At 30.1% G+C, this 22,537-nt stretch overlaps 3 protein-coding genes across 3 annotated transcripts; 1 reads left to right on the top strand and 2 right to left on the bottom strand.

The window, feature by feature from the left end:
* Positions 1–818: 818 nt before the first annotated feature.
* On the top strand, positions 819–4,000 carry LOC105194297 (protein phosphatase methylesterase 1). Its single transcript, XM_011159150.3, has 8 exons — positions 819–1,087; positions 1,208–1,400; positions 1,468–1,577; positions 1,947–2,180; positions 2,676–2,741; positions 2,826–3,157; positions 3,237–3,369; positions 3,836–4,000. The coding sequence occupies exons 1-8, from the start codon at positions 1,011–1,013 to the stop codon at positions 3,852–3,854; spliced, it is 1,164 nt and encodes a 387-aa protein (XP_011157452.1). The 5' UTR covers positions 819–1,010; the 3' UTR covers positions 3,855–4,000.
* A 47-nt stretch (positions 4,001–4,047) lies between these two features.
* On the bottom strand, positions 4,048–8,817 carry LOC105194298 (kelch-like protein 5). Its single transcript, XM_011159151.3, has 10 exons — positions 8,519–8,817; positions 7,959–8,120; positions 7,517–7,830; positions 7,186–7,281; positions 6,920–7,109; positions 5,705–5,929; positions 5,441–5,603; positions 5,067–5,279; positions 4,829–5,000; positions 4,048–4,739 (listed from the first exon to the last, which is right to left on the bottom strand). The coding sequence occupies exons 1-10, from the start codon at positions 8,760–8,762 to the stop codon at positions 4,671–4,673; spliced, it is 1,848 nt and encodes a 615-aa protein (XP_011157453.1). The 5' UTR covers positions 8,763–8,817; the 3' UTR covers positions 4,048–4,670.
* Positions 8,818–9,766: 949 nt separating this feature from the next.
* On the bottom strand, positions 9,767–17,431 carry LOC105194299 (mucolipin-3). The gene is made up of 4 exons (XM_011159152.3): positions 17,303–17,431; positions 16,923–17,229; positions 13,751–14,036; positions 9,767–13,414 (listed from the first exon to the last, which is right to left on the bottom strand). Exons 2-4 carry the CDS (start codon positions 17,066–17,068, stop codon positions 11,957–11,959), a joined length of 1,890 nt encoding a protein of 629 aa, XP_011157454.1. The 5' UTR covers positions 17,069–17,229; positions 17,303–17,431; the 3' UTR covers positions 9,767–11,956.
* Between the last annotated feature and the right edge of the window lie 5,106 nt (positions 17,432–22,537).

The following is a 22,537-nucleotide window of genomic DNA, read 5'->3' as shown; positions in this document are numbered from 1 at the left end:
TTTTGGCACAAGCAAAATTTTACTCTTAAAAAAATTTTATTGTTCAAATTTCAATTTTTATTAATTAAAGATTAATATTTATTTAAAAAACTATTTGGTAATGTAATAGAAAGGTTGAAAAGTAACCCTAAATTTTTTTTTAATTTTTTGAAATCTTAGGACAGCAAAGTTTAGGTTGGAGAAAAAAAACCCAGATTGCAGATAAAGGGGAGTAAAAATGATTGCAGACAAAGGAATAAAAATTGATCTTAATCAGGATTTGATATTATAATTATATCAATTTACCTTACACAATGAGTATGTGTGAACCATCAAGGTTGCAATTTCTTTCTTTACCTCTCCAGCCCACATTTTTTACAAAAATATCTCCAATTATTTTATTATATTTCGCAACCAATAAAACTATGTTATTTGTGTTTTTAATATTTAGTAAGTCATATATTCAGTAAATATATTTGATTATGCTAAATATACATTTATAAACAAATGAACATGTATACTAAGTTGGCATTTTCAAGTATAATCGGAGTCATGCTGAAACCGCGGGATTTTTAAAGCGTTCCAAAACTCATCGAGAAAAGTAACACATTAACTTTTTCAATTGTAAATATACGTATTTATAAATAGTTTAAGCAAACCAATGTGGTTGTTAAAAAAAAAAAATCAGAGTTATCAGAAACTGAAGGCTTGAAGGTAACATTTAGAACAATAAAATAAGAGGAAAGAGGAGTAGAAAAAAGCCTGTTTCCGCCATTTGCGCTCCATAATTGCGTCGGTGTACGACAGTGTACGATACTGTACGATACGATGGTGTGAGTCTCGTGTCCTCGACGTTCCTTTCGCCGGTGAGTCCGTTAACAGGTCGTGTAACGCCTTACACGTCACTTTTTTTCTTCGTCGTCTCCTACGTACGCGCAATCGCTGCGTCGTGAGGTGTTCCCTTCTGCATATATGACTGCAACTGAAAGCACGAGTGCGAGAAGCGTTTCCAACGTCTGCGATTCGTTAACATGTCTGCCCTTCAAAAGTCAGTTTTGAGATCCAAATTTCCAATGTCGGCAGTCAATTTTTCGGCTTTGAACACCAGGTTTGTACGACCTTCCTGAGAAACGGAATACGAAAGTAGAATTTTCTAATGAGTTACTAACAAGTTATAGAAAGTTGCTGCGAAACCGTACACAAAAGCATTTTTTTTTCTCTTTTCAAGACTTGGGAAGTCGAAGGGAGCCCAGCGAAGGAGAGACTATGAACCGGTGCGGTGGAACCCGTACTTCGATCATTCCAAGGATGTGCCAGTGGGGCAGAACACTTTTCACGTTTATATCACGGGCACTGAGGGACCGTTATTAGTTTTATTGCACGGTGGTGGTTACAGTGGCTTAACATGGGCAGAGCTAACAGTGGGTACCATTTGTGATTGCTAATAACATGTTAAAAAAGAGATTAACATATTGTTATGAATTTTAGAAATCGATTATGACAATGGTATGGTGTAGAGTCATGGCTATTGATCTTAGGGGTCATGGAGATACTCACACCACAGAGGACGAAGACTTATCTGCAGACACTTTAGCATCGTGAGTAAAATATATTACATTTATATTTACATTTATTTTTTCTAAATTTTGAAATTATATTTTAAAGATTTGAGATTATGTTTTGAATGTCCCATGTATTTTTATCTTAAGTTGTAATGTGTTATAAAACCTATGTTAAATTGTGGAGATTAAAGATTGTGAATTGGAGATTAAAATTTGACCAATCAGGTAATTTTAATCTATTTTGTTCTGATTAAATTCTTATTTCCAATTAACAATTCACAAATTTTGAAAGTTATATATTTATTTATAACTTATAATTATTTTGTTTTTAAATATATCACCACTTGCTGTATGTGAAATCTTATAAGAAATCTTTGTTACACTTAGTTTTTTTTTTCCATCCAGGGATGTTGCAGCTGTTGTAGATATAATTGCACCCAATACTCCGATAATTCTTTTTGGTCATAGCATGGGTGGAGCAGTAGCTGTAAGAGCAGCTTCATTAATTCCAAATTTATATGGATTAGGAATTATAGACGTTGTAGAAGGCACAGCAATGGATGCATTAGCCTCAATGCAGAGTTTTTTAAGATCTCGACCATCTAGTTTTAGCACCATACCTCAAGCTATAGAGTGGTGGTTAGTATTTCTTAATATGTAGTATGCTTTTGACATATTAGTTATTGTATTACAATTAAATATGCACTTAGTGTTTTAACCTGGAAATTTTTTTTTAATTTTGAAAAAACAAGGTTTCTGCCCTGTATTTTTTTTTTTTAGATAATGTTACTTTTATTGTTCTTTATATTAATGATTTTAAGATTTCTTTAAAAAGTCCACTACCACTATTATAGTCATATTTTTCAGAAAAATGGAAAAAACTGGGTTTTTTTAAATTTTATTTTTTTGAAAAATAAGAACGTTGATACTTTATTAGGATTATCTTGTTTCTTTTTACTTTTTGAAAAAAAGGAAAACATTTAGTTTTTTCCTTGCTTTTATTTTTCTAAAAAATAAATGTTTTTACTAAATATGGTGTTTACAATTAATTTCTTCAGCTGCTTAATACATTTATATAAATATTTAAAATAAAATTTGAAAATAGAGAGAATTAATACTAATTAATTTTTTTAGTGTTCGTAGTGGACAAATTCGGAATATACAATCGGCAAAAGTCTCGGTTCCTGGACAGATAAAGAAGTTAGTGAGTTCCTAAGGATATTTAGTTTTTTGTTATATTGATATTAATATAAATTGAGTCATGCAACACACATGTCATTTCAGCATTGAAACTAGCAAATTAGCAACTCATGATATTGACACATTGCCAAGCCAATACAACACGTGTGAATCTAATCCAGAACCAGTTGTACCACGAGATGATATTATCCAAGAGGAAGAGTCATCCAGCATGCCACCACCGCCACCTGCGTCTTCTGCTCCCACTACTAACAGAAAATATGTCTGGAGAATAGATTTGGCAAAAACGGAACAGCATTGGTTTGGTTGGTTTAAGGGATTATCGACGGCATTCTTGAATATCCCTGTACCGAAAATGTTGTTGTTAGCAGGAGTAGATAGATTAGATCGTGAACTCACTGTAGGACAAATGCAAGGTATGCAATTTTTAATTCTGGCGATGTTACATAATTTTTATAGTATTTTCTGATAAAATTGGTCTCTTCATAAAAACAGGTAAATTTCAAATGCAAGTATTGCCCGCTTGTGGGCACGCTGTTCATGAAGATGTTCCAGATAAAGTAGCGGAAGCTATTGCTACGTTTATGGTCAGGCATAAGTTTGCAGAGCCAGCATCAGATTTTCCACGGTAAGCTGAAATGTATTTCTCTATCTTTACATTAATGACCATTTCATTAATATTATAAGATTATTTTTGTAAAGATAGGATGCATAGTTTATTATATTTTTGCTGATTTTACGATTTTTATTTCTAATTTTATATTTGTAAAAGATATATATATATATATATATATATATACACACACACATATACACAGGGTGATTATTCACACACACACACACACACACACACACACACACACACACATATACACAGGGTGATTATTAATGACTGTTTCCATGTTTTACTATAGGAGCATGATTTACCGACGGATACATATTTCTAACATATTATTATATTAGAAATTACAAATGCGTGCTCCTATGGTAAAAAGTGGTAACAGTCATTAATAATTACTCTGTGTATGTGTGTATATATATATATATATATATATATATATATATATATATGTGTAATTTGTTGATTGTTTCAGGACTTTTCCGGCTTGTTAAGAAAATAATTAAATAGTTGTAATGTATGGGATAATGTGAAGAATTTTCTTTTAATTTAGTTAATATATTTTATTTATTTCAAGAGATTATACCACCAAATATAGAAACATATATGTGTAAATAAAGACATCTTGAAAAAAAAAAAATTGTTTTTGTGTATGTACATTCTTTTTTTTATCAAAGTTCAAGTTTATTACGGTGATTTTTACAAAGTTGTCAGGGTAATTTTACACACAAATATCATAATTATTCGAAGTGTTTATATCTATAATATTTATTTTTTCCAATTTTTTTCCAGTTTGGATTTATATCACTCATTCTTAGAAAAAATGGATTCACAATTTATTACATATGATTTTTTATCCATGTTTATATATATATTGGAAATTTTTGTACTTATATATTCTAGATTAATATGATAATAAATACAATTTACCACATTGTCAATAGTAAAATTATTAAAGTTCATTGAAAAAATTATTAAGTTCATTGAAAATTGAGATAAAATTGAAATATTATGTACAAATAAGTGCTAAAATAATGTTTAGTGATTACAATGATTGAAATTTTCTCAGTACGAAAACATGTAAAAGTCCTATAAAAGTACCTACATACTAAAAAGAAATATAATACTCATTTTAATACAAAATTATCTAAAACTGTTTCAGAAAAATAACAGTACAATTAATTTAACATGCATGCAATATCACAAGAGAGCAGATTCTGTTATATTTCTGAAACACTTAAATCGTGTGCAATTACAAATACAAACTGCATAATAGCAAGTCCAATTACTGTTTGTTTAGTAAGAATAATCTATATATTATTGGTTAAATTTTTTACAACAACGCAGGGACCCGCACGACCAGCCTTAAGAGGAGCAACCTTTAAACATAAACATTTTAAATTTACAAAATACATGTAAAATTATTTTTTTTACTGTATTCAGTTACAGAAATAGGTTTTACACTCACAGGTTCCCATTCGTTGAGATGTGGATCATAGGCTTCCACTAATGTGAGATATTGCTGACCATCATATCCTCCCACAGCCATAAGTCGGTCACCTAACACGCAAACACCGATCGCATCTCGGGGCACACTCATTGGCGCAACCATAGTCCATGTATCAGTTTTAGGATCATACCTGCATTATCACACACATTGTATTACATGGAATTTAAAAATTTTAAATATGATATAGCAACTTCACCTTTCTACACAGTCAAATCTGCTAGCATTGGGATTACTAGCCGGAGCGTCGTGACCACCGAGTGCATAAAGACAACCATTTACCACTCCTACGCCTACACCGCCGCGCCTCTTTGACATAGGCGCGCACGGTGTCCACTTGTTTGTATGCGGATCGTAACATTCTACAGTATTTAAACAGGAACTGATATCTCTTCCTCCTACAGCATATAATCTAAAATATCAAAAAATTGCATCAAAATCGTTTTAACAACGTAATATTAAATGAGTTTTACAATTGCTAAAGTATATTTGTATGAAAACACATACTAAAAACGAAATTGGTTAAAAATGGATGTGATATATAAATTTAATAATTTATCTGTAAAGACTTACTTATCATTTAACACAGCCACACCAACTGTAGACCTTTGTATGGACATAGGGCATATCGAACTCCACTGACGCGTTGCTGGATCCCATCTCTCTACTGCATCGAGAAAACTCCAACCATCATGACCACCCACAGCATATAAAGGTCCACCCAAGACTGCCACTCCTGTGGAAAAATATTATAATAGAATATTTGCCAAAGAGGTTTCTTTTATCATAAATAAATAAAATAAATTGCATTAATTTTGCAAATTTTCCTGTACATACCTAATCCATGACGGTGCACGTTCATAGGTGGTAGAGTGCTCCATGTAAGGGTGGAGAAATCGAAACATTCTACCGTGTTTAATGTCTTTAAACCGTCTCTACCGCCCGCAACAATCAATTTTTTATCGACTACTACTGCGCCAAATTGTAATCTTCTACTGCTCATGGCAGCTAAAGATCTCCAGGAGTTATCACGCAATGAAAATGCATCTATAGACGTCGCACCTGAAAATTGTGTTGCAAATTATATCGTTTGAAAAAACTAAAATAGTGTAACACTATTAATATGTTAATGTATTTTCTTTAACATTAATTGCGATCGATATTAAATAATTTAGTATACATATAGAGTGATGTGGGATAAAGTGGGACACCATCAAAATTTCTATGTAGTAGAGTTTAGAGCAAAACAAAAAACTGTCATCTGTTGCTTATTATGACAGCTCATGTTTCAGTTAGCCATTGGAGTTTGTGTACAAACATTTTGTTGTTGTACGAGACCTATTTTATAAGTTATTTTCATAAAGTTTTTCTTATGTTCATAATACTCGTGATTTAAACAAGTTTTTTAAGTGTTCAACAAAGGAAAGTTATGTGCAGTTATCGTTTTTTTATTATTTTTCTAAAAAAAATATAGAAACTTAATCTAGTTTCGGTAATGAATGATTGCGTGCAAATTAACGTTGTGAGGTAAAGTGGGTTTTTCATGTTTTCTTGAAGAATTAGTGCGAATCAAGTGATTTTATTAAATTATTTCGAATGTTATTACTAATACATGGAGAAAATTTAATATTAAATATTACTATAATGTGACAGTAGCTGCGAACCATCAAAGAATTATAAGTGTAAATGCCATAGCCATTATAGAGAGATGGAAGGATTTTATTGCTCTATTTTCAATTATTCATTATTTAGAAGTGTTGATTAAACACAGAAGTCGATTTAAGTTAGTTTTTATGGCTGTTTTGACTGAATTTCTTTGACGTTCCCCTTTACCCCACCATTTTTCAAGAGCTCAAAATTTTTCGTTTTTGAAAAATAGCTAAAACTACAATTTAAAATCAAAACTTTGAAAAATTCGCAATTATAAAAAGTTAGTTTTTTTGTCCTCTAGTGAAAACAATCATTGATTGTTCAAAATTCAATTTTTTGACACTTCTATGGAGGCAAACAAAAACCTGTCCCGCTTTACTCCACATCGCCCTAATAAATTACCTTTATTGGCGTCCATTCCTCCAACAACTAATAGTGTTCCCACAGTGGCTTTTCTGGGTTTTGTTCTGCCCGTTTGAAGTAAAGGTCTTCGCTCAGGCAGTAAATGATACTTTAATGCTTCCATTACTAATTCCTGCGCCATTCTTTGGTCTTTGAACATTTCGTTACTCTCAATATTGTCAGCTATAAACTGTTTTGATTTATTAGTTGATTTAATACATAAAAAGTTTTACAAAATAAAAAAAGTAAGCTATTGATATATTTACCGCAGGTGAAAGTAATGGTAATTTGACTAAACCTAATAATGTACTAGCATCTTTACTTCTGTTTTCTGAGTCATGTTCCAGCCAAGTCACTAAAGCCTAAAACAGTAATAATAACTTTATTATTTTATATCTCAGATTATATATTATAATCTTGTATAGAAAATATTTCAGTAATTAAAAATGTAACTATGACTAGTATGAATAATATAAAAAAATTATAGTAACGTAAAACATTTTTAAAAATATTTCATAAAAATGTATTTACTTAAAAAATTGTTTGGCATTTATTTATAAAAAAAAAATAATTTGTATAATATGTAGCTAATCTCACATGAAAGATAGTTTCTTCTGAAGGAACATTAAGATCCTCGGATTCCAGTAATTTCGCAACTTCGTTGGCAGATAATAGTAAAAATTCTTGATTTTTTGTAACTTCCATGAAATGTTTGGTAGTATATGCGTGCGCGTGTTCAAATAATTCCGAACAGCCTTGTGTATCAGCAAACATCCGTATGCCCAGACAGTTGCTGGGATGGAGTTGTTTAACAAGAAATTGGCAGCAGGCTTTAATAACTGGATTTAATTGTAATAAACATGCTGTTGCGAGTAGAGTCTCTACGCTATCCTCCTGTAATTCTATGCAACCTACAAATATACAAAAATGCATTATTATAAATTGACAAGCATTTGAAAAATATCTGCAAATGCATTCTTTATTTATTGTAACAATAATATTCTTGAAATATTTTCTGAAATCAAATAACTAGGATTACCTGTATAACAATAAAGAACCAAAGCCCATAACGCATCGCCATCAACATCCATTAATTCTATTTCATTTTGTGCTGACTCTCGTAGAGAGCTTGTAAACATAGCAGCAAAATATTCAGAACCAGCACTGAGTACTAATCGATGAGCTGGAACACGCTTATTTCCTACAGAAAGCACAATTAGAAAAAAAACATCTCAAGTCACATTGGGTGCAAAGAATATTTTATATATGTAATATAAAGAAAATATATTCTTTTTATTTCTTTTTAATTTTTATTAATTAGAAATTTTTAACAACTTAATTAGAAATTTTGATAAATAACAAAACATTAATAAAAGATTTCATAACAACTTATAATAATAATAATATTATAATAATTTTGTCTTTATACATAAAAATGTATATAAATAAATTAGAATCATTATTTTATTCAAATATTTTTATTGTAAAATAACTCTCGTTTATTAATTAAAACATTTGAGTAAGCATTATCGTCTGAATCATAATTCCAATTGACAGTTGACACATCGACAGGTGCATTGTTATGAAAACAACACTCACCCGCGATCAGCGTGACGTCTGTCAGCTGTTGCTTGTGCAGATAATTCTCCATGACCCGGAGGCTACTTTCCGCGTGCTTCGGCGAGATAGACACGCACGACATCATGCTGGAGATGCTGTGCTCGCTGGCGTCTTTATCCAGACCCAATGGGAATTCTTGCTGCTGCTGCTGTTGCTGTTGCTGTTGCTGCTGCTCGCCTTTGTTTGCGGCTCTCGCAGGAGAGCTTCCCGCTACTCGCGACATATTCACTCGCGACCGTGTCCTTTGTTACGGCGAGAACGACAATGACGGCTCGCCCACGAGGACACGGCGCGAGACGACGCGGCCGTTCCTCAGGATGCGCCAAGATGCGCACCGATGTAAACAATGAATCGCGCTCAACCGCGGTCAACGACCATTGCTACGATCGTCCCGCGGGTCAGCGCACTCAGCATCGACTGCTGCCGTTCTTGCCAGCCGCTCAGTCGACTGCATTAGATCGCTCGTTGTTCGTTGCGCGGCACTTGTACATACGTCACATGGAGGATAAACAAAGAACCAGATATGCATAGCCGCCAGCGAGTGGTGGTAGCAAGATCAGCGAGATGTAGTAAAAGCGTATAAAGCAATAGAATGGTATAGAGCTACACGCTGCACATGATGCATCGACTCGCCCCTTCTCTCTCTCTCCCCCCCCCTCTATATATACTTCAATTCCAATATTCTCTTTGCTTTTTTTACACATCACGTATTATACATACGTGCCTGTGTTACACATACTCATATACTGATATAATATTTTGCGTTAGAAGTATGTATTAGGAGTCATTTAGCTATTAAATATAGCTAAGCAAATATTCATGAAAATAGATTTATTGATTTTAAAACGTAAGAGAAAATTGAAACAAATAGGAATTTTATAACTATGTATTGACTAGTTTGAGTTGCATTCTCTTTTGCTGCACTGGAAACCTTGAACAATCATTTTTTTTTTATATTAACTGCAGGTTCCTTTTTTAGACTACAAGTTCTACAGTCATACTTTTTTTGTGAAAAAAATTGTAAGCATGACTAATGCTGATCAAGGTTGATTAAATATCTAGTAGAACATTTATATTAAGACAATTAGTAAAGTAATTGTTAATTTATATACATATATATAATCCAATGACACAGCAATATTTTGCAGTTTAAGTTAGTTTTTTTTTCTAATTATATCTAAAATATATAAATATAGAAATACAAAAAGTAAAAATGTTTAGAACAGATATTAGAAAAAAATTACATTTATTGTACTTCAATGTAAATATAAATATATTTCTATGGATAAATGTTGCTTTTGTGTATGTTTATCCTATCTCTGACTTTTTAATAAAATACACGCATGCATCAAAATGTCTATTACCATGTAATTCATTAATTCATATTATTTGATATTACTGTAATATCAATTTTATATGAAATATAAGCTAATAGTTGTTTGATGTACATATACATATGTGTATATGTGTGTGTGTGTGTGTGTGCATATATACTGAGTGTCCTATTATAATGGAAACAGTAAAAGTTTACAACAATACGTTTTCCTTGCATCAATTAATTTATTTAATTATTTCGTACCTACACATTTTAGAGTACAATTGCCAAAAACTAAATAGTTTACGAGTTATTTTATCCTTTATGCTGAAATGTGTTAGAATAAAGTGTAAAATATCTCAAAAATCATTGATCTACCTTAATGCTTTTATACGCAAAATAGAAGAATCATTATGTAAAAAGATAACACTTTATTTTAAAAATTGGCGATAAAATTTTTTTTCGAAAATTAACTTTATTATTGTTCGTTTTTCTTCAGATCGTGACAACTTTTATATCAAAAACATTTTTCTGTATCTTGCATATTTTTCAAGATATTTCACTGTTTCCATTAAAATAGAATACTCAATATGTACAGTTTAATAAACTTGGGTAATTTTACTTAGATAATATATTACATATTCTTTTTATAACTTTGGTAACACTGGATTGATTTATGTAACAAGTAAGCTGCATCTCTTGTATCTTCTTCGTCGCGTGCTATACGCTTGTCAGCGCGTAAGCGATCTCTTTTGTATATATGGAATTTACAGTTTTAACGCTGATTCCGAATGGCCTATTAGAAGAAACTTTCCTATTAGAGTTACTCTCGGTGATTTGCTTTTGCCTTTTCCTTCCGAGAGGTGGTAATCTCTTCTAAAGAATTAAGTTTGATTTATGCAGGCCGTAAGAAATTGATCTATTATAATCAATTTATAGAAGGATAATCGACTATGATTGACAAATTTCATATGGTTATAGTCTGCATAAACTAGGCTTTATACTGTTCTGGGTAGAATTGAACCCGAATCTTTGGCACTGAGAGTAAACTCGCAACTCCTTGTGCCACATTGTCACTATAGATCCTTTGTATGAGATTTCTAATTACTTCACTTTTTTCGAGAATATTTGTTGAAATTATATCTATCATAAAACCAATGTATGTTACATAAAACAATGCTTTCTACAATGTTTTTAAAGTATAAGATATATTTACGATTACGCGAAGTACAATAATAAATATATATAATTGTATTATACATGCAAATATACAAGAATTTTTTCGCTGAAATACTATATGTACATAAATTTTCGGTATTATTTTGTTAACAGTTGAACGCTCTTTTCTTGTCGCATTTGTTTATGCTTCGCAACTATTTTGTGCATTTTTTAACATGTTGAAAAAATGGCTTAACTAACATGGTGGAAGTTAATGAATTATTAGAAGGAATTCAGTAGAAAGTTATTTAATAGCCGTTTTTTTCTGTAGTAACCAATTATTTTAAATCCATTAAAAATTAAAACAAAAATGACAATCTATTACAATTGTACTATTAAAATAAATGCTTTTGTAAAATTATATAAATTAAACTGAGATGGCAGTAACAGAAATGTCTCACGTTGCATAAACGTGTCGCGATTGTTGAATAAATTTGCTATCAACATTTATAAATATTCATGAAAACACTTCTGTCTCTCTTTTTTCATCGATTCCATTGCACCAACATTCAATAAGAGAATTATTTTCTTCCTGGACGTTACTTAATCTAATATTTTTCTAATATTGAGGAACGATCAAAACTATATTAATAAAAAAGCTATTTACTCTGTAGAAGCTCTTCATTTTTCCAGAATTTTTAAAAAAATCATTACATTTTTTCTAATAATTACAATTTTCCTTGCAAAAAATGATTTCTACAACATAAAAAAAAAGACAAATATAGTAATATGAGAAATCACGTTGCATATAATTTTTAGAATCAAATCTAGGCAAGAAATTGACCAAAGATAATTAAATTAAAGATGTTGGTGCAACCGACTTAATGTTGTGCCGCGTATCCATAATTGCACCATAATACCTCCCGGTATTATTCATTAATGCACTAGACACAGATGGCTCCGCCACACGGTTGCTCGGATTTAGTTGAGGAGTCAGATTCGGAGAAAGATCCGTAAAAGGGCCTTTTCCGACAACAGCAAAATCGATCAAACAACTCCGTCAAGTTACTTCTTTCGGAGTCATCTCTAAAGATGCCGCTTGATGCCTCATCTGTACATGGAGCTATAAAGGTTTGCAGATCGTTCTTCGGGAAGCCTTCGCGATAATAGATCTTGATCGTGTCATATGCGTCCATTATCACAGAAATGAACAAGCTTAAGACAACATAAATATACAACGAAATGAACGAATATAAATATATTCTAGAGTACCACCATAACACAGCCGATTTGGAAGACGTGATGGAAAATGTAGCAAACATGTCATCGCCGTTGATTAACGCAAATAGGCACTCGGAAGTGGTCGCAAGAGAACGGAACTTCATATTATATGGACCAAGCACCAGCCAGCCGCAGAATGTGAAACCGGCGTAAATGAGAACAGCACATATTAAGAATCTTGCCACCTTCGGTGTCGCTTTCTTTAGAGTTAGAATAACAACATTGTACGTTTTGAAGAAGCCAAGATAACGCAATACGCCGAACCATACAAGCAGATTCCCGGTTCCAAGAAATATACTGCAAATATTCCAGTGATCACTTTCGGAATGCTTCCGTTCGATTTGTTCTTTTATGACGGTACCAATAATGATGAGCAGATCGTTGATGATGATCATGATGTACCAGAAGTTTAAGAATTCTAGTCGACCTTCAAGGCTTAGCGTTGTACCATACGTTTTCTTGAAGAAGTTAATAGTTTCAAACTTCAGTAACTGTGCTCTGTATATCGCTCGCGAGCATAACAATAGAGAAATTGTACAGATCAGTATGACAAGCAAATTCAGTAAAGTTCTTAGCGCCGATTCGATGCGATTGTCTGTGATGTAACGGGTATCACCTTTGCATTGCAACTTCCTAGCCTCAGCGTCTAAGGAGAGCAACATCTGTCCGTCAAAGTCGCGGTTATCAAAGATGATCTTAACGTTGAAACGATAACAATCAGGTGGTGTCATTGGTCCAGCTGCTTTCAGATTTACCGTTTTTAGAGCAAATTTGAGATGGGCGCGTACTAATGCGGAGAAATTGACGTTAATGTTTCTGTCCTGCAGAAGATTGTGCGATGAGTTAAATGTATTGAAGGTTTCAAGACTGATGTTCATGCACGTTTCCACAATCTCGCTGTCAAATACGTAACTTTCGTTGAAACCGAATATAATGCCTTCCTTATACTGGTAAAGACATAAAGTTACGGGCCCAACCGAATTGTCCTCGGCTATATAGGAGTATGAGCCAATAGCATCGTCGACGTTGTAATAACCGTGCAGAGCATGATCGATAGCATCGTAAAAATCGCTTCGCTTGTAGATAGCCAATGGTCCGGTCGCAGGTGGATATGCAGGTACCTGAAACATTTACGAATGCCATAAGTTGATATTCATGTGCTTCGTATTTAATAATATAAGATAGCAATCCAAATATCGAAAAATGTCTACACTATAATTTATTATGTTGTGATATATTGATTTAAGTGTTAAAAAATCAAGACACAAAGCAGTGAAAATACAGTGATTATTTAAGCTTGCTTCTAAAACTCTTTCAAGTTACGCGATGAAAAATATTATACAATTGAAGTATTATATCTTTCAATACTATTTTTCGCAATATTTTCACCTTTTGCTAGACAGCATCAAGAAACGAAAATATCATTTAGATTTATTAAGTGTGACCAATTTGCATACCTCTTGAGAAGATTCCCATCCCATCAAAAAGAGATGAGAGAATGTGATTCGATTGTCCCATGTATAATTTACGTGCATGTAATTGTTGTGTGCGAATAAACAGAGCTGTACGGTCACAAGGATGATCTTGATGACTTGGACGACAAACTTGTAGGGAAAACGCCGTTTTGCTTGCCACTTTTCGATCGGATTCATGAAGAAGAATCGTAGTTTACGTCGCATTTTCTCCTCCGCAAACGTCACGATTGGACAAGTCTTGCATTGCATTGGGGTAGAATGAGTTTGTCTATAATACGTAATATGCATTTTATCTTTATTGTTTCATAGTATTTTCCATGGAATACGTTTGTAAATGTAATATCAGATTGCATTTTATTAAATCATGAAAATTCTGTTATAATAATTATTGAAAAATAATAAATGTTGGAAAAATATAATTTTTTACCTAAGATATAATAGCTTGTGTCAAAGATCATTTTTATTGTAATTATATTTAATTTTAGTATAATATCTACTACATACTCATATATTAGTTGACATATTTAGATATTGTTCTGTATTACTAATTTCTTTTAGTTTTTTACCAGATTTTTTTTTCATTTTCATCTGTTATTTTTTTTATACAAAAAGAAAAAAAATAATTTTTTTTTATTTATAGAAAATTCTATCGATTGTATACCTAAAACTGTAACACTTTAATTAAAAATATCTAATTTGTGATGACAACATTTCTGGGTAATGATAAGAATACTTGAAAATGTGATAATGTACTATTCAAACTCACATTCATATCTAAGGCATAAAATATATGTTAGTCTGCAGATAGTAACTTGTTTATTGTCACAAATTTAACTCAATGTCCCTTTAAAGGCAATGTTGGTATTGTTTCTTTTATCAATAAAAATATCAAGTTATACTTCCTTTTTTTACAGAATTAAATGAGAAATACACACTCTTGCATAACTGTATAACCATATGCATAAGAAAATTGATTGGTTTTATTCCCTTATGCATGTGCTAATGGACCAATCAATTTCCTTATGTATATGAGTATGCAGTTATACAAGAGTGTGCTTCCTGCTTTACAATTTCTTTTACATAATTATAATACACATGTTAATGTATAAAACTCTACTTTATTGTTGGCAAAAAAAAAATAATAAATAAAAAATTATTTTGTTATCAATTTTTACTTCAAAATGAGGATCAAAGAAGTCAATTCACAAATAAAACCAGCATTGCCTTAAAGGAACATTGAGTTACATTTGCGACAATAAACAAGTTACCATCTGCTATGTTCAACATATTATGTTTTATGCCTATGTAAATGCTTATAATCTATAATTTTTATGAGTTTTAATAGTATGTTATACTTATCACATTTACTAAAGTTATGCAAGTTATGTAAGTTATGCGCGAAACAAATGTGGAAACAGATATAAAATTAATAAATAATGTTTAATTGTTAGAAAAGCTTAAAAGCTTAATTTAAGAAACTACAATGTTTGACAAACTGTGTATATGTGTGAGATCTTGATGTAATAGTATGTAAAGATGTGTTGATATTTCATAAATCTGTATTGTAAATCACATGTATGCAAGACGTTCAATTGATAAAACTGATGACAGCAGCATCCCCTAAGATAAAAAATGTGTATCTAATGGTACTTATCTTATCTCTGAGAATGTGTTGATTAATGAGTTAGAAACTAAAGAGATTACTTACAGACATAATCATTAGTTAGTAATAATATAATAACTTGTATTGAATGTTAATGCACATGAACACAATTGTGGAATTGTGTTATGTAAGAAATTGAATGTAAATTATGATTATATTGTACTAATGAAAATTAGTTTTTACTCATTCAATATTAAGTGACATATTTACATAAAAATGTCAAAAAATGCAAAATTAAAATTAAAACAATATAATAATAAGTTAAATCCAAACAAAAGTGTCAAACATAAGTTGAGCAGGCCTATGTCAACCACAATGGTTTTTAGTATTAAATAATAATTTTTAATTTTTACAATCTCTGACATATTCAAATTGTGCCACTTATTCGTTGAACTTGAAACACAGTCATGAAACCAGAATACATAATATTAAAGTTTCCAGAAGCATTTGTAAAGTCTCTCTGGAAAGGATGCTTTCATGGAATAGAGATCCAGGTTCAAATTTTGGCTGAGGTATTTTTTTTGCAATAAAATTATTTACAATTTTTTCGAGAAAGGATTTTATAAATGTTTTGGAGCATAAATATTACATATTCCAGCTTCATGACTGTGCTTCATGTCTGTCGAATACGCAGCATGCAGTTTAAATAGCCGACAATTGTAAAAATACAAAATTATTATTCAGCACTAAGAACTGCAGTGACTGGCACAGGCCTGTTAACTTTATTTTTAATATAAATCTGATTAATAAAGCTAATTATAGCAATAGATTAATAAAAATAACAAAATATTACTAATTGATAATATGTAAAAACTAAAATATGTTTTTAATGACACAAAATAGTAATACAAAACAAATTTTGTAACTGTGTTATTTGGATAATAAATAATATATTAAATATCTAATATATTTACATAAATATAAAATATCTAATTTTATATTCAGCATATTTATATATATTTATATATTTATATTTATATATTCAGTATAAGAATAAAAATGTAAACACCTGTGACACCCATGATGTCAAACATTGTTTTTGTTGCCAAGATTTGTGTTTATTCTTTCAATACATCAGAAATATATGTAAAAAATAGCATAAAACACACACACACACACACACACACACACACATGTACACATTGTCTGATCAAATATATTTTAAACAGTTTCCACAATAGTACCTGGCAAAATTAGCTGTGATCTTTTTCAAGTTGTTTGCTAAGAAATACTTGCTCCTTTGGAATGTATCAAACACAAATGTTGAAAACAACTGAACAATGTAACATTATTGATATTATACTATAGCAGAGCAGAGCAGAGTTCACTTGGTCAAAATATAACAAAGAAACAATGATATCAAGTGCAGTATACGCCACACTCGACCCAATTATCAATGTAATTCAATAGTATTGACGATAACTTTTATAACGTGATTATAACAGTCTTTGACTGACAAATGATTTTGATAAGCGTGACCGTTGTACGAACCTCTGTTCGCTGACTTCGTTCAGCAATGTGTTCTCGCTGGCGACCTCCTCCTCTTCGCTGTCGTTGCCGTGGCTCCAGGTGTGGTTCTGCAGTCCGTTTCCCGCCGAGGTATCCTCGCTCTGGGTAATCCTCTTGCGTGTATTCATCCTCTATCCAATATATGTACACGACAATCAGGAAGTCAACGATGAGCGCGCACACGTGGAAATGTCAACAAAGCGAACGTCCGATTTTCCTATCCCGCGGAGTCGTCGTCCCACCAGCCTCCAATTGGCGTTGAAACATCCAGCCGTTCACACGCGTAGATCTACACGGACAATGCTTCGGAATGAGTATCGCAGCATTGACGTCAGCTAGTTGATAGATTAAACATCACGTACCTGAGTGCGACGCGTAATTGGCAGTAGACGTAGCGACGTCAGATCATCAGCCATCGCACGCCATCCGACCCGTTGCAATGACCAAACTCAACTGAACGACGCCGCGTGCCATTGGCTCGTGGTGGCGCCACTGTTGCGGACGGTTACCGGGGAACGATGACGTCAGGACGTGACGCGAGTTGCACTTCTCGGTTTTCCGTTGAGAATTGAATATCACATTGGAACGTTGGCGGTTCGAAGAATCAATGAAATGGCGATAATTGACTAATTGTAAGAACGATATTAGATTTTGTCAGATACTATTGTCTATCTTGTTTTAACAGATATTTCTTTTGCATGGATTAGTTGAAAACATCGTCTTACTGTATATACCGTGATCACACTTTCTCGGTTTCTTTCGGCGTATATTTATCATATTACTTATTATTAAGGGCCACTTTAAGACCTTTAGACGTAACTCGATTTAATCTTATAATCACGGTTGCCAAATTTTGATTAGTGTCCCACTGGAAATCGAAGCTTGCCGGAAATCAATTACTATCAGAGCAGCATTTATAAAATTTACGCCCAAGATCTTTATACATATAATCTTTGAACGCTCTACTCTTACAGTTTTCTCCCTCCTTCTCCCCATGAATAAACAGTAAATAATTGACATTTTTAATATTTATTGAATTACTAAAGTATATTTAGGGACAAAAACAAATAAATAAAAAATAAAACATTTGTTTATATAAAGCGTCTTTGACACTTCGATATCTTAGGGCTTTAACCCCAAAAGCTCATAGGTAAATGCACTGGTTATTCAATTGTCTACTTTCTTAATGTAACATATATGTAGTCATACAATAATAAGTTTATCGGACCGATTGGTTGCAAAGTAAAAAAGTTCTCGAGTCTCAAAAAATTCTTTTTTGATTCTCTAGCAGTCAAAAAGCCAGAGCGAAATTTCTGGAGAACTGGAAACCGTGCTTACATTATCGAGATATATACAAACTTTAAGCATCTATAAGCGTCTGAAGAAAAATTTGCCATTCAGAACAGTAAGGTAAATATTTCGGTAATCGAATATTTAACGATGCAAAGTTAAAATTATTAAATTTTTGTAAGGATTTGCGATAAAATAATTTAATTATATATTTAACTTAAATGCAAATTATAAAACATTATTAATATGCAAAAATATAAAAATATTTTTAATAAAACATTTTTAAAATATGAAACATTTTTAAATTATTTGCATAAAATTAATAAAAACTTATAAAGCTTCTGGACAAATTTCTAGACAGTCTAAAACTTTATGTCTTTAATGTCCTAAATTCTTGTCCCTAATATACTTGTTTTTAATAAATTGTTTATAAAATAAACACTAAACGATATCTTGATACATTTAAAATTAATAATGATAAGTTTCTGTGTAAGTGTCCGAGTATAGGGACATGTTCGATCACTGAAACGTTTACCTTACATAATATTGGTAAAACAGTTCCGTCAAGCAAACTTCATGTAACAGTAGCTTGTTAAAATTAATAGTATTACTATCATTAGTAGTCAGGTTATGTCAGGTTATTGCAAACGTATCAATTTCATGCGACTGTAATATAATTTATATAATATTATGTATTTAACATAGATTGATTATACGAATGAGTTAATTAAGTGCAATTGAGTGATTAACGGAAATCATTATGTTCTACAAATATTTTCGTAATACTAGCGCCAATTAAATATTCGTAATAATAGTTTTAAAACGCGTATAATAATATTTTAAAAACATTTATTACAATATCTTGAATACCCTTTTAGTTTGAATGTATTTATATGTTACAGATCAAGTGTTGCAATTACGTTGTTTCTCTCTCTCTCTCTCTCTCTCTTGCTGATGTGTGTTGGAGTATTTTTTATTTTAATCTTCTATGCACCTTTGACAGTATTTGTAAGTATAAATATACATATATAAAAATATAACAGTATTAACGTAATTTATTAATCTTTGTGGACATTTATTCTTGGTATGCTATTTAATAATTAATTTGCAAGGAAATTATTATACACAAAAAGAACGCGGTTTTACTAAAATATATAAAATTTATTTTGATTAGGGTTGACAACTAGTTAAAAAGTTAAAAGTTAAATAATAAATTTAAAAAGTTTATATTTCTTAACTTAGTTAATTTTAATTGATTTAATCTTTAACTTTAACTATATAGTTTTACTATATTTGAAATACATCAACTTTAATTTGTTAACTTCTTTCCTAAGTTAAAAATTTATGTAAAGAAAAGAAATAAAAAAGAAAAAATACATTCTCGTATAAAAAATAATATGTGTTTATTATTTTTTATAAAATTAATTTATACATAAAATATTAAATTTATTTAATGATCTGTATTGTAATAATTGATTAATTAAAGTAATGTAATTTAAAAAAACTATGAATTTCTAATTTAAAACTATAACAAAATAATTTCTAATTTAATATGAATTAATGCTTTTCAAAATTGACTTTTAATTTAATATTAATGTAACTTTTAATCAGTTAGTTTTTTGTTCATGTAACTTTTAACGTGGTTAAATTAATTTGATAAGCTATTAACATTAACTTAATATAGTTAAAAATGTTATTGTTAATTTACCCAATTTTATCAATTTTGATAATACAACAAAATTATTTTTTAGACAAATCTATATTTAATTAAATTAGATATTTTAGCAAAATCGTTCTTTTTGAGTATGTATACACATGTACTTTACTTTTTATAAATATATAATGTGCTTCTATAAATTATTACGATGATATTAAATTGAAGCGTCACTTTTCTTTTCATGGTATGAAAAAAATTTGCGCAAATAAGTTATATTTTTGCAGAATATAATAATAGCATAGCATTATTTAGAGGTTTCCAATTATTTTTGATAAAAAATTTGTTCGCTTTAAAAATTTATTAAGATTTCTGTAATCTAGTAAACTGTAACAGCAATTCAATGTCAAGTCCTACGCCTATAAGTCTACATCAATTAAATTATGTGATTTTTTTAATTATATTTTTATGTCAAATGTGAGAAATGACAGGTGGTCAAGTCGAATCTAGCTTCCTACATCTATCGCTCGTTCAATAAAATAAGCGTTATTTTTTTCGTGTATCACTATTTTGAAAGGGTTTAAAAAATATGTCTGACTTCTGATCTAGAGCAAAAATATAAAAAACTTAAGGATGTTCTGGCTATATATAGTCCGAGCTTAAAACTACAACAAAATATATTCATTTTTGCTACAAAAATTAGTATAAAATAAAAAATTGTATTTTTTCGAAAAAAAACAAAAAAAATTTATAGTTTATAATTTTTGCAACCAAAATGACTATATTTTGTTGCAGTTTTAAAGACATAATTCTTTAACGAGTTAATAAATCTAAATCAATTTTTGTACAAATATTTATTAGAGTTTTGTCAATATATATAAAAATTTTGATTTAATTCTCAATATTTCTTCTTTATCAAATTTGCAGTTTTTGCAAACTTGATGAGAAAGAAACATTACAAATTAGATTAAAATTTTTATAAATCTAATAAATATTTATGTAAAAATTAATACAGATCTAGTGCCTCATTTAAAAGTTATTTATAAAATTAGGAATAAACAACAAATTAAATAACTTTTAAACCAATAAAAGAATTGTATTCAAATTTTATGCAGATATACAAAAACGTAATAATAGAACAATCTGTGAAATTTTTATATTCTTGGTAACATTTTTGAGAAACCATACATCCTTAAATAGATTTCATAGAAAAAGAAAAATGATATATTTATTTTTTTAATAAATTTATAAATGTTTTAAGAAATATAATTTTACTGAAAATTTTAATTTATTAGAAAAATTTTATTTACTTATTTTTATCTATACATACGCATATACATGTACAAAAAAAATTTTTAATAAATTCGAGAATTTTTATACAAAAAATAAATTTTTGTTTATGAAAAATTAATTATACGTTTCTAAATGTTTACTTCTACTTGAAGAAATTAAATAAAGTGAAAAATTTCTTTGCGAAAATAAATGTTTTCAGAATTGATAGTATATCAGATAAGTGATCAGTGTATATAGCTTGGTAAAATAAAGAAAGAAATCTGTTTTTAACTAACTATCGCATTTGCATAGCTTTAAAATAAAATAAAAGCTGGAGTAAAATAAAAGCTTGCGCGTTCCAGTTTGGTATTGAATTCAGTACAGTCTTCTCTATGATGTCTTGGTAGTGCTTTCACAGGTCATTTAATCGCTATGAGACCATTTTCTCAATAACATTATTTGATGTTATTGTTACTCGTATCATCATTTGTTTTATTTTTTAACATTATGTTTATAAATTTTTTCAAATTGTCACAGACATAGTTCTAACTTAGAAAATATATTGTATTTACAATAACTTCATTTGAATGTACTTAATTTCGGATGTGAAGACATATGAACATATTCAAAATTTTTTTGAAGGAGAGATATTTTATTATTTCTGTTATAATAACAGCATTTTTTTGTATTAATAAATTGTTTATTTTTTTTTGTTATTTTAGAGTTTTGAATGTCTTCTCATTTTTGATTGTGAAAAAATATTAGGTTTTGTAAAAAAGGTCATAACTTTTATTTTTTTTATGAAAAAGGTATAGACAAAATAGAGTTATATGAGACAAAATGTGTAGATCTTAAATACTATTTATTATCATTATTATCATAACATATTCATAATTATTTTTTTTAGGAAAAAAGTTAAAAAATTTAGAAAAAAATATAAAAAATCCTGCAACATTGCTAAATATTATTAAAAATGTGACAATAAACAAAAATTAAATAAACAAAAACAGGAGGAATAAGGCAAAGATCATCTAATAAAATTGACAAAATTTAAAAAATTATTTGATTTTTTTCAAAGCGATTTAACATACTTTCAGAATTTATAGTAATATCTCTGTGATTCGATATAAGGGCCATTTAAATAATCTTTTGCCATTATATTGCCCAAATAATTTTTAAAATTTTGGGGGGATTTAAATTTTCTCTTCGTTGATATGCTCATATAAAAATATAAAATGCTGATGGTAAATTTATATCTACTCCAATTTTATTCGCATTGCTTCTAATGTTTCTTTTAATTTTAATTTAATCTACTTCGCAATCGGTCAATTGTGTGCGCAAATTAGTTACAGATAAAAGAGTATTGCCTTTCAGTAATTGA

This window comes from Solenopsis invicta, chromosome 1 (genome assembly GCF_016802725.1).
Source record: "Solenopsis invicta isolate M01_SB chromosome 1, UNIL_Sinv_3.0, whole genome shotgun sequence".
NCBI classification, from domain to species: Eukaryota; Metazoa; Arthropoda; class Insecta; order Hymenoptera; family Formicidae; genus Solenopsis; species Solenopsis invicta.
The sequence above is the reverse complement of the archived record's forward strand: the minus strand, read 5'-3'. Positions and strand labels throughout refer to the sequence as shown.